This window comes from Cryptomeria japonica, chromosome 10 (assembly GCF_030272615.1).
Source record: "Cryptomeria japonica chromosome 10, Sugi_1.0, whole genome shotgun sequence".
NCBI classification, from domain to species: domain Eukaryota; kingdom Viridiplantae; phylum Streptophyta; class Pinopsida; order Cupressales; family Cupressaceae; genus Cryptomeria; species Cryptomeria japonica.
Window position 1 is genome coordinate 290,704,473 of NC_081414.1, and position 13,126 is coordinate 290,717,598.

At 36.6% G+C, this 13,126-nt stretch overlaps 1 protein-coding gene across 1 annotated transcript in view; it reads right to left on the reverse strand.

Moving 5' to 3' along the window:
- The window catches only part of LOC131040923 (DENN domain and WD repeat-containing protein SCD1), a 254,969-nt gene that overhangs the window by 225,409 nt on the left and 16,434 nt on the right, over positions 1 to 13,126 (reverse strand). The window contains exons 4-5 of the mRNA XM_057973881.2: positions 4,634 to 4,775; positions 4,338 to 4,438 (exon numbers count right to left, since the gene is read on the reverse strand). Coding sequence (XP_057829864.2) covers positions 4,338 to 4,438; positions 4,634 to 4,775 — 243 coding nt within the window. The remainder of the gene's footprint in view (positions 1 to 4,337; positions 4,439 to 4,633; positions 4,776 to 13,126) is intronic.

Here is a 13,126-nt window from a genome sequence, read left to right on the forward strand (position 1 = left end):
CTCAACCCCGGAACTCCGGAACCCCCAGGTTCCGAAGTTCCTTGTCCAACTACGGTGACTCCGGTCTCCGAAGTTCCCCAACTATGGTGACCCCGGTCTCCGAAGTCTTCTAATCTTGCTTCTAGCTTGCAACACTTCCGGATGGCGTGATCGACACTCAAGGCTTTAAATGCTCCGACAGTCTTGGTGACTTATGCACTTTTTTTGTGGAGCCACGGGGGTGCATTTAATGTTTTTGTCAGGATTTCCATCAAGGGAGGTACGGAGCCCTGCTTGCTGACTTATGTCATGCCTGACTTTGGAAGGTTAGTCAATCCACCTTCTTAGGATTGCCCTTTGTGGGTATGGCTAGGTTGCTTGCATGTACAAGCCAAGTGCATGCACTTCCAAACTAACATGCAGTGGTCATGATCACCATTGTAACCCATTTTTCTATATAATGGCTTTTAAGCCTCATTGTAAAGGGTTCTCTCCCTGCTGCCTTGAGCTTTCTTATGCTCTTCTCTTCTCTTGAAGACTTGTAATCTTTTGCATTTCTGCAACTATAAGATTGGCCTTTGGCCTTGAATTAATTGAAGATCACCATTCTTGCCTTCTTTCAACTTATGTATGTTGTGTATGCTTTCTTACCTTCATCATAGGTGCATGTCTTGTGGCTTTTCTCTCCATATGTGTTGTGTTAACTTGTTTTCTGAGTGTGACTTGTGGGAATCCTTCTCCCCTCTTGACACTTAGCAAATTCTAACCTCCATACATGCTTTTGGGCCACTTATGTAATTGAAGTTTGTGCATTTCCAGGGTGTTTCAATTAATTCCTTGTGTCATTTGGGGTGGGGAGAGGAACAATCTCTTATCTTGGTGCATCACCTCCTTTTCTTTCAAGCATTTTCTCTTCCCTTTACCTCTGCAAATTGTTAGGATAAGTCTAGGAGTTAGTTTTGAGTGTTGAGTTGGTTCAACACCTGCACCTGGATTGAGAAGGAAGTCGGCCTTCTCTGGAGATTCAACCCCCTTGCGCAAGGTCCCACACTTCAGGGTTGTTTCCATGTTTCACAAGGTTGCTGAGTTGATAGCTCAGCAAGGGTGCAAGCTTTTGTGATAACAGGTCACAAGGGTGATCATGACCCCTGTATGTCAGTCTGGAAGTGCAGGGAAGTGCATGCACTTGGCTTGTACATGCAAGCAACCTAGCCATAACCACAAAGGGAAACCCTGAGAAGGTGGATTGACTGACCTTCCAAAGTCAGAGTATGCAGTCATGACACAAATCACCAAGCATGGCCCCGTACCTCCCTTGATGGAAATCCTGCCAAAAACATTAAATGCACCCCTGTGACTCCACAAAAAAAGTGCATAAGTCACCAAAACTGTCGGAGCATTTAAAGCCTTGAGTATCGATCACGCCATCTGGAAGTGTTGCCAGCCGGAAGCAAGTTTGGAAGACTTCGGAAGCTCGGACTCTTGAAGTGAGGAAGACAAGGGAAGGAGCAAGGAACTTCGGAACCTCAGGGTTTTGAAGTTTCGGGATAGGAGAAAGGAGGGCTAGGAAAGGAACTTTGGAACCTTGGGGTTCCGGAGTTCCTGAGTAACTAGGGAGAGAAGGCAAAAGGGGAAGGAACTTTGGTACCTCGGGGTTCCGGAGTTCCGGGGAACTGCTCAAAAGAACTTTGGAACCTCAGGGTTCCAAAGTTTTGGGATAGAGAGGGAAAGGGTTAAAGAGAGAAGGGGAACTTCGGAACCTCGGCGTTCCGAAGTTGGGGAACTTCAGGGACCTGGGTCACCGTAGTTGGGGAACTTCGGAGACCGGGTCACCGTAGTTGGGGAACTTCGAGGTTCCGGAGTTCCAGGGTTGAAGAACAAGGAACTTGGGAACCTAGGGGTTCCGGAGTTCCGGGGTTGAAGAACAAGGAACTTGGGAACCTGGGGGTTCCAGAGTTCTGGGGTAGAAGACTAAGGAACTTCGAAACCTGGGGGTTCCGGAGTTTCGAGGTTGAAGAACAAGGAACTTTGGAACTTGGGGGTTTCGGAGTTCCGGGGTTGAAGATTCCGGGGGGGGAGAACAGAAGAAAAGCTAAGGGAAGGAAGGGAACTTTGGAATCTTGGGAGTTCCGGAGCAGGAAAGAAAGAAACTAAGGCAAAGAAACTCGGAACCTCGGGGTTCCGGAGTTCCGGAGAAGAGAAAGAGAGGGCCAAGGAACTTCCGACAAGGCAACACTTCAAACCATGATTTCACTGCTTTTATCCTTGATCAACTGGGGCATCACTGGTCCATGGAACATATCTCTGATCGATTCTCATTGATGGACCAAGGGTGTCATAAAAATGACAACAGGAAATTCAACCTCCAAGAGGATTTTTCTCTTTGGAAAATCCAACCTCCAAGTAGATTTTCAAGGACAGAAACATTTTGCTCACCTCTACTTAGGAAAATTTGACCTCAAGTGGATTTTTAACTTGGGAAATTCGACCTCCAAGTGGATTTTTCTCTTTGGCACTTCATTTTACCTCCAAGTGGATTTTCTACTTTGCCTTAGGCAGGTTTCATGCTTGGATCAGGAATTTCTACACTTCTTTGAGGAATTTCTTGCACAGTTCCTTTCCACAGTACTAACCTTTGATACTAGCATTTTCTAAAAATAGAAATTTCTCCAATTGACCAATCAATGCTAAAGATGACACTTTCTAAAAATAGAAAAAAAAAAGCAACTTTTTAAAACAGAAAGTTGTCCGAAATCATCCTGGAAAGTTGCATTCTTCTCCATTAACCTGTCTAAACACACATGTAGCATCAAAATATCCTTCCAAGCATGCTGGCACCAACCTGAAGATCAACACTGGTTGCAGCACTGTGAGGGTGACCTATTCGCTCTATCTAGCCAAGACATCTGAAATACTGACTTGACGATATCTCTAAATCTGATGACAAACCCCAAAAACTCAACACTTTGCACAGGCAAGAGACCACAGACTAAAACTAAGACACCCTCTCACAACCAAAGGTTAAAACCAGGAAAATAATGCTAAGCTAAGGCAATCTAAGCAAAACATCTACCTAAAAAGCGAAAAAATGGGGGTCCCAATTTGCAATGGGATGATGTGTGAAAACGTCACAGCAAGTAATCCACTATAACTCTTGGTTTTACCTCTTTCCCCATTTCCATGTGCATGGTTGGGGAAAAGTCCAATTAAAAAATGGCATCAATCATAAACATGGAAACTCAAACTGAATGTATCAGTTCCTTATCAGCAATGCAGTGGAAAGTGCCTCAAATTAATTCAATAGCAAAAACATTCTAAAGTACATGCTATAACCCTGTCATTTGCTGCTTAGCCCAGACAATTGAACATTTCCAATCATGCTTCAAATAAAATCTGATCCAAGACAAATTAAATTTGAAAATATAAAAATCAGACTGAAGACGCTCTAAAAAAGAAACATTCAAGGCATAAAATACGCTACAGAAACATCAATGTAGCTACACATGAAGGTTTTCTGTAAAAAAGGACTCAATGGCTTTTGTGAAGTCTATTCAGAAAAGCTCTCACAGTTTCATGCATCTCAAACCTAAAAAATATCATGGACACAATCTATACAGGTGGCAAAAGCATGATCCTTCAACTAAAACGAAAAAAAATATCCTAAGAAACCAACCTGTTTTAGATATTCACCTGGAAAGCAGCCAGTTCAGGTTGTGTCTCCCATGGGGATTTCAGCTTTCCAAAGTTTCAAGTTAATACTAAAGCGCATAAGCATGGAACCGGGGAGTTAAAGAAACATATGAAATGGATGATGAATTAAAAATCAACAGAAAAAATCTTAACTATTACAATTACAGATGAAATACATAGCTTTCCTCAACATCCTCCCCTACCATTCCTCTCCCTACTCCAGGGAGAAAAATAAAAAATAACAATAATATAACCCTGAAACAAAACAATCCAACAAACACGTGCACACACACAGCAAATGGAAAAGTTAGAATATGATACTATTATCCTACACTGTCAAATTGCAAGACGGTGCAACAAACAATAATTGTCCATCGTCAAGAATAAGATCATCAAACAAAATTATGATTATTAATAAATAAAATATATCTGATACAGTTTAGTAGCAAATTACACAAATTTAATATATAATTAGCAGAAAAAAATCAATGATTTAGATAACAATCACATTGATCAAACTAAAAGCTTGAAGACTTTAATTCATGCTTTAAATTTTAAGCACTTATCGTATGCATACTTACAAATTGTCATCTAGTATAAACATATGTGGGTTGCAATCGTAGCAAAAATAACGCATGGATTAGGAATAAAGTATGATCAATACATACTTGTTTGCCCGAAGTAGAATTCGCCTCTCAAGAAGAACAGCAGTAAAAAACTGGATTAGGTTGTCAACATCCAAGCTTTGAACCAATGGTTGAAAAGAAATCTGCATTCAAAATAGTCATTGAATAGAGCAGCAACGTCTGAAAATAAATAAACAAAGATTGGCCATAAATAAACTACAATAAACTCTAAAATAGAAACATACCAACCAAATCGTTTATTAAAAAAGGAAAACTCAACCAGACACTAATGCTTAACATCAAATGGTAATAGAATTTGATAAAGGAAGGTATCATACATCTGCATGAGGTAGTCCATCTTTGTGGGGTGCCTCCACAGAGAGAAGGCAATGCTCTATAGAAAATAAAACCTTAGTCTTTCCTGGAATCGGCAAAGGAACATTGAGGACCATATACATCACAATCTCCCATAGTGACTTGCTGAAACATGGCAAATGTCAAAATTACAATTTACATCAAATACACTCCTCTACTCTCACACCAAAGCAAGGCATTCCTTTATGAAGAAAATTCCTTACGGCACTAATGAGTGATGTTCCACTTAATTCACATTTGAGACATAATCTATAACAAGCAATATAAAAATGGGCCTAAGTGCACTATTGGGTATAAAATAAATAAGATTATGTAGGTTGTATTGTCAAGTACACATCAAGAAACCTGGGTCCTACACATGTCACAGATGTAACTGTACCAAGATCAAATAAAAAGTTGGACTTGCTCTCTTGTGATTCTATAATAGCTTCATAATTTATTAAGCATGAACCATCTAATTAATTGCAATGTTTACTTTAATAAATCCATTTTCTACTCACAACTAGATTTTTCTTTTCAGCTAAGACATCAGTTCAAGTATGAGGTTGAGTACAAGTTCGAGTTCTGGTTTGCCAGATTTTTCTTCCTGCTGTAAACTTATAAGTCAGAAATAAAAGGGAATATTAATAAAAAAAATAATTCATCAAGAAGTTAGCTTCAGAGACATCCAACTGGAAAACTCAAGCCACCATTTATGCTAAATTTCTCAGCTTCAATTACATATAGTTAACAAAAATGTAGTTTTCTTTGTATTAGATAACCCTTCTGAATGAATTTCTGGTGAAAACCAAGAAGAAATACCATTCCCAGCCCCCTTATATGGTGTGTGAAATCTGAAAAATAAATGCTCAAAATCAATTCTGTGATTGTAAAATCCCACTAGTGAAATTCAATGGAAAAAATGCCCAAATTGTTTTGTTTTCTCGGCGAACACCCATCTCTTAACAAAAAAAACTTATAGAGAAAGTGACAAAAAAAGCAATCATTTGGGGTGTTTCTTTTTACATTATATAATTTATGTCTTATGGGAAGCTATATAAGTCCCATTATTGAGCTCACTATATCTTTCCCAGTCTCTCTTTAGTCTAGCTCCCAAAAACCACCTAGACTCAACAAACAATGGACAAGCTCAAACTTGTGACTCTCAGCCAACGAAGCAGATTCTTGATCATAAAGTGTGTCTGCAATGCATTTACAAAATTTAAAATTTTGGTAATTTACAATGTTATCATTTCTACATGCAATCACGTTAGAAGACTTAATTGATACACTCATCAGTTGAAATGGCATAAGTGCATGTCTGAGGGATTTCTTGTAAGTGAAAATTAGGAGAAGGTTATATAATTATACATATTGCAAAAGAGTATTGCATCGATAAGATATTTGGTTCCTTTTGTAAATATCCTGTGCAGCTTTTTTCTTGAAATGTTTGTGTATCTCCACTTTAATTCTGCAATTTATATCATGCTGCTCCCAGGATTGTAACATGGTATTAGACCTCATACAGCTCTATTCATGCCATAATAACAATAAGAATTGATCACTGCATGAATTGAGAACAAGAGTGATGGCCAACAAAATGACAGTTTGACATAAATTGTTTGCACATACAGACTGTGAGCAAAAGTTGTGTGGATGAGAAAGACATAACTGATAAACATGAACTAGAACTGTTAAGAGGCATGGAGATTTATATTCTCGACATTTATTTTGTTAAATATTCATGAAATAAGTACCTACTGCACCAAAAAAAATATTGGCAGGTATTCTCAATATTTGGAAGTGCGTATATTTAAAAATGATTCATTGCCTAAATTTCTCATACCTGTATCATTGCTCAATGAATGGGTAGAATAACTGAATTGTAGTGTATTAGCCTATTAGTTGTCAATGTGAGAAAACCATGGCTATTGCATATGCTAGCATGAATAGAAATATACAAGAGGAAACCACAAACAACTGACAGCAGGAATCATGCAAATTGAAGTATATAAAAAAATGCATCCAATGGTTGTTTCAAACAAAATTGTTAGGTGGTGCACAATGGAACATCAGGTTGTACATGGAATACTTAGCAAAGTCAATTTCTTAAGGAAGAAAACATGATGACAACTATGAATCATGAACTCAAAGATTCATTTTCTTTAATCTTTATTTCAATATGGATTCAAGTTCATCAATTATGCTGTGTTAAAATGTTCGCACTTCAGACCCCTTGTACCCAAACTCAGTGAGAACAGGTGGCTGTCTCAGATAAGTTTATCTACTGAAACAAACTGGATTCCTCTCTTTTACCTTTGGTGCCCTACCTTAGCATGCCCCAAGTTTGGTTCAGATGAACTCAGGTCCCTAAAACCTAAGTCACCACATTCGCCAAATTTCAGTCATGAAGTTCAAAATTTGGCGGATTTCAAAACATCAATTAAAATTTGTTGAAATTCACCATATACTCGGTAGGGTAAAGGGCAAAATTTGTTCTAATAAACTATAGTTTAAAAAACATCTGGACTATAATGGAAAAAGAAAGCTCTGTCAAAGGAAGAGAAAGCTCTGCCAGTCGCCTTGCACTACCTAAGTGTTTAGCAATGCCCACGAAACTCCTATGCATCCATTTTATGAGCAAGTCGGCTTTTTCAGGGCTTCTCAGAAAGAGGCTTACTAATTTTCTAAGTTGCAAGGTTCGTAGGGTAAGGGTGCTAGTACTGGTTTAGTCCAGTTCAGGTCCAGATCCTGATCCGGTTCGCCTATGGGTCCAGCCAAGGTTCATGCCCGGGTGGGCTGGTTCAGCCAATGTGAACCCATGCAGTCGAGCTCACAAAAGTCAATTTTTTTTGCAAAATTTATCTTTTTTTGGAATCCCCCACTTGGAGAAGGCAAATATAACCCTAAAAGTGACATTTAAAACACAAACTAAGTTCATTTTCCCTCATTTGTTTTGCAAACATCAATTTTTTCATTGCAGGTTGAGCAAAGTTTGGCTTCCAACATCAAATAGAAGGAATTGAAGATTGATTTTTGAAGCTTGAATAAGTGTTGCAGCATCATTTCTACACATTTGCAAGCTTCCATTAGCTGAAAGAGGTAGGTATTGTACATTTTTTCAACCATTTTTGTTTCACAAACTATCAAACGTGAAACATTATTTGCTTAGTTTACCTTTTTTTTCATTATTTTGTTTTTGTTTTTTGAATGTGTTCATATAATTTCTTGCCATAGGAACTATAATGGCATTTACCTCTTCCTCCATAGGCACAAACAAACAAACAAAACAGAGATCAAATCCCCTATGGAAGTATGTTGGCATTATACGACTGCTTCCAAGAGGTGGTAGATTCTGTTGGAAATGCCAAGGATATGATAAAAAACGTAATAGTACATATTATCGGGTGGTAGGCCATTTGTGTAGAATACCAAGAAGAGCCATCAAAAAATGCCCTAGAAAAAATGGAGTGCCTATACCACAAGAGACGATGTTGAAATATATTAGGGAGCATGAAGTACAAGACAGAGAAGCCCGTAGATTAAATCAAACCGTTCCAAAAAAACAAAGGAAATGCAATCCCCATCTAATCCCAATATTGTAGTAGAAAACCACCCCTTTTTTCCACAACTAAGCCTTAAAGTGAAGCACCCATTACACGCAAAAGATCAAAGGGGCCTTTAGAAACTGCATTTCAAAATGAGAGTTGAGACATTGTCAACCAAGATGTAACAAGATGCATATATGCAAATTGGTTGGTATGTTGTTTACTCCGCATATTGGGAAAAGATGTTGAAAAGTGTTAATGAAGCTCCAAGAGGGTATAAGGGCCTAGGTTATGAGAAGGTATATGGAACCTTGTTGGAAAGAGAGGTGAAGGGGGTTGAAGATGCATTGAGGCCCATAAGGGATTCATGGATTGAGACAAGTGTATCCATTGTTTCCAATGGGTGGAAAGATTCCAAAAATTGTCCCTTGATCAATGTCATAGGAGTGTCCCCTAAAGGGGCAATGTTTTTGAAAACTATGGATTGTGAGGGTCAAGTAAAGATGGGCAATTTATTGCAAGTATTCTCATCTCTGCCATTGAGATAATGGGACCCCATAATGTTGTTCAAGTCATAACAGACAACGCAAAAAATTGTAGAGCTACTGGTTTGTTGGTTGAGGAATGCTATCACCACATCTATTGGACACCTTGTGCAGTTCATTCACTCAATCTTATGCTACAAAAGATTGGGAATAAAATTGATTGGATCAAACAGGTGTATGCAGAGGCTGAGGACATTCAAATGTTCATCACAAACCACCACGCGTCTCAAGGGATTTTTAGATCTTTTTCGGGTTTGGAGCTATTGAAGGTAAGTGAAATAGTAATTTAATTTTACATTTTATGATTTTTTTATTTTCAATGTTTATAATTTGATTGTGTAAGCTATAATGTGTATTCTTCTTTAAATTTGTCTCCTTTTTTTAATCATTTTGGCTTTAATTTCAGTTATTGGTTGTTGAGGCCCATTTTGCATCTAACACAATCATCTTGAGACAATTTGTGAAAGTTAATGTGGCACTTTGTAATATAGTGATCAGCCAAAATTGAACTATATGGAAGCAAAGCAGCACAGAGAGGGAAACAAGAATTAGGCAAAGGATATTGGATGACACATGATGGAATCTTGAAAAATATCTCCTTAGTTTCATTGAGCCCATTATGAGCACAATTCGCTACACTGACATGGATAGGCCTTGCATTGGAGAGATTTAGGATGCCATTGACTCAATGCTTGAGCAGATGAAGTGCATTATATATGCAAAAGAGCAAGACCCTGAGAAGAAATTCTTCAAGCATGTGCAAGCAATTGTTGTAGAACAGTGGAATAAGATGACCACTCCTTTACATCTTCTTGCCTATTCCTTGACACCAAAGTACTATCGCAATCAGTTTCTTCATCAACCAGGACGGCTTGCACCATGGAGAGATTTAGAAGTGTCTAATGGGTACAAGGCAACATTCTTTAGACTCTACCCTAAAGATGAAGTGCGAGATGTGATTACAAATGAGTTCATAGAATTTCAGAACAGAAATGGTCTACATGTTGATGCTCTTCGTCATAGATTCAAGAAGGATGCTCATAGTTGGTGGTACTTTAATGGCACATGCTTCAAAAACCTACAACCCCTTGCAGTCAAATTTTTATCACAAGTTTAATTAATTTTATTTTATCACATGTTTTATTTATAATTTTCTTTGTCTCCATAGGTTGCTAATAACTTTTAATTTTATAAATTTATAGCTTTAATTGTTTACTTTGTCTTCATAGGTTGCTAGTTCATCTGCATCAAAGAGAAATTGGAAAACATACTCTTTCATCCACTAAGTAAAGTGCACTAGATTGCAATCAAAAAGAGCGGAGAATTTAGTATATGTGCATTCCAACTTGCGTCTTCTTTCACACAAGCAACATGACTACAAGCAAGGGGAGTCAAAGATATGAGATATAGAGCCAAAGCATACTGACTTGGATGCTTCCACTTCTTAGCTTGTTGCATTTGATGACTCGAAAAGCGAGCAAACTAATAGTGCAAGTGCAAGTGGCATTGGCATTGGTTCATCTAATGTCAATGTCAATGATGAGGATGATGATGATTTGGAGAATCCATTTGATGATTAAACTTTAAAATTAAAACTATAGTTCCAATTGTTGAAACAATGATACTTGAAATTGATATTATTATTTTGTCATTTTGATATTGAACTTGATGTATATGATGCTATGATGGTATGATCATGATGCTATGATTACAAGTTTATGTTGGTTTTGTTGTTTATATGATGCTATGTGACATTCTAATCTTAATTCATATATATATATATATATATCCCTTTTCAAAATTTTGTCATACCGTGTTCTCGAACCCGAACCAATGCCTGAACCCAAACCGGCAACTTAGCTAATTTTTTGAGTTTTGTTCTTATTTTAATTTTTCGCTTTTTCAAATAAAATTAAAATTATTTATATTTTATGTTTTACATCACGTCAATTTGTTATATAATTTTGCTTATTATTCAATATGTTAAAACTTAATATTTTGAAATATTTAATATATTTATTATTTAATATATTTTTATATATTAATAATATTTTAAATTAAATTTTTATACATTATTTATTATTTATTCTCTTTTATGTTCAGCTCTATTAGTATATGTAAATATATTAGTATACTAATATTATTTTATTACTCATTTTCAATTCATTGCTTATATTTAAAAAAAAAATTAAATAAGGCGAATTTAATGCTGAATTTTTTTCCAATTTTTTTGCACTTGCTAAACTTCATCCAAATTTTATGGTTGTCGAACTCAAATTCTAATTCAAATGCGGTGACTTAGCCTAAAACTAAAAGCTTTAAAAATCATTTTTAACCTAAAATAGATCAAGAAACGAACATCTATGAGCCATCTGTCACATTTCCAGGACTGAGAAGAATGTTTCTCAACAGTTGGGAAATGCACCCATTTCTAAAAGTTGTTTCTAATGGCCATTTGTAGAAGTCATAAGATATCAAAGTGGGTCATTTTCAAAGAGTTTTAGCCCACATAAATGATATTAATTGACACCAATCTCAATAATGGGAAGAGCAAGAACCAATTACTTGGCATTTCATCATTAGACATCAATCATAGTATCATCATGGATTGTTCTACTCATTTATTTGATTATCGATGTGATATTATCTCATTTAGCTCAGATGATGGAATTTATCAGTGTTTGTTTTCTATTTTTTAATGTTTAAACATTTTTATATTTTATTCAGTGTTTCTCCGAGCTTCTAGTGTCGAGGATGTAGAGATGTGGGAACAAGATTTTGAGGATTGCAAAAATTTGGGATGGTTGGGCGATGGTAACTAAAATAAAACAAATTAAAATAGTTGAAATTTTAATAAAGTGTAACCGATTTGCAATGAAATCCTCCCCTTTATATTTTTTCAGAAAGGATACACGAGGACGCGTCCCCGAGAGTTTTAGCCCCTTGTCCCCGCTTTGGGGACGTCCCAAGGATGAGGGACGCTTTAGGAATGTTTCCAAGGAATCCCAAAAAAAAAATTGCAAGCAAAATGTCCCTAATCAGCTGGGTCGTCCCTAGGAAACATTGAGTACATTAGAGACGCCCCCAAACATCTCAAGAATAGCCAGCCATCCCCTTCTTGCCAGAGCTCAAAAACATAAAAAACACCCAACTTCAAAAAAGAACATTTTTAAATGATGTTTGTGGCCCCCACGCCTCTCTAACCCTTGCATGCCTAAACATAACACTTCATGAGTAGCATTTGACTTTATTTTTACATTAAAAAAAATTGCAGCCAAGTTAGAAAGACAAAGCAGTGGGGTTTGAAGGTGCTGTTGGAAAAAATGGCATCGATTAGAGGCATCAATCATACTTTCCATCGTTATATTTTACAATTTTTGACATTTGTAGTGCGAACTTGTAGCCTTTGGGCATTTTGTGTATGGAATATTACTATTTTTCAATTTTATATCATATGCGCATTGACATGAATTATGGAAGCAATTATATATTAACTTGTTCGAATCTCATGTAAACTCTATTGTTGTGTTTTAACCATTCTATAACATGTATGTCAATATGATGAATGATTTATCAATGTCATCATAAGAACATTTGAAAATTATATATATATATATAGTCGCCCCCTACCATCCCCAAAAATAGATTCAAAAAATCTCATCCCCAAAACACATCCCAATGTTCCCGCATCCCAAAAACTTGGGGGAACATAGTTTTTTAGGGATTTTTTGCATATTTTTCCTTTAAAAGTTACCCTTTTTTGCTTTCATGCACCAAACAGAAAAGGTTGCCATCTCTAAAAAGAGGGATATCTCCTCCAAGTCCCCAAGTCCACGGGATGTCATCCACACCCCTAAGGATGCATCTGTAACATAGATATTATTGTTTACATTTATACTTTGCTTATTGCCTATCAGACACAATAATGTAACATTTACCATGTATAGTCCTATCTTTGGTAAATTATAATAATATAGAGCCATGTCTGATTCTTTGAGAAGTTTGAGACATTGGGAGACATTGGCAATGCACACATATGTAAAGACGATTATACACATATTTCCCATCATATCACACTATCTCATTTTTCTCTTTTGAAAACATATGGCGTAGTTGTATGAAATTATGAATAACCCTGTATGGTGGTTGTACCAAAAAATATTTGATTCCCCTAATTTATATTGATTATCATTCGTATTTTCTGGTTCATATATTGTATCCTACTTCTGTAAATTCTGTTGTGATACACCCAAAATTGCAATATCCCTTGTAGATCAGCATCTTTATGTATATGCATACATTAGTCTTCAAAATCTGACTGAATCAATCAAAACTACCTTTTGAATGAAGAAGAGACAGTTAGATCTGACTCAAGTTTCTGTTT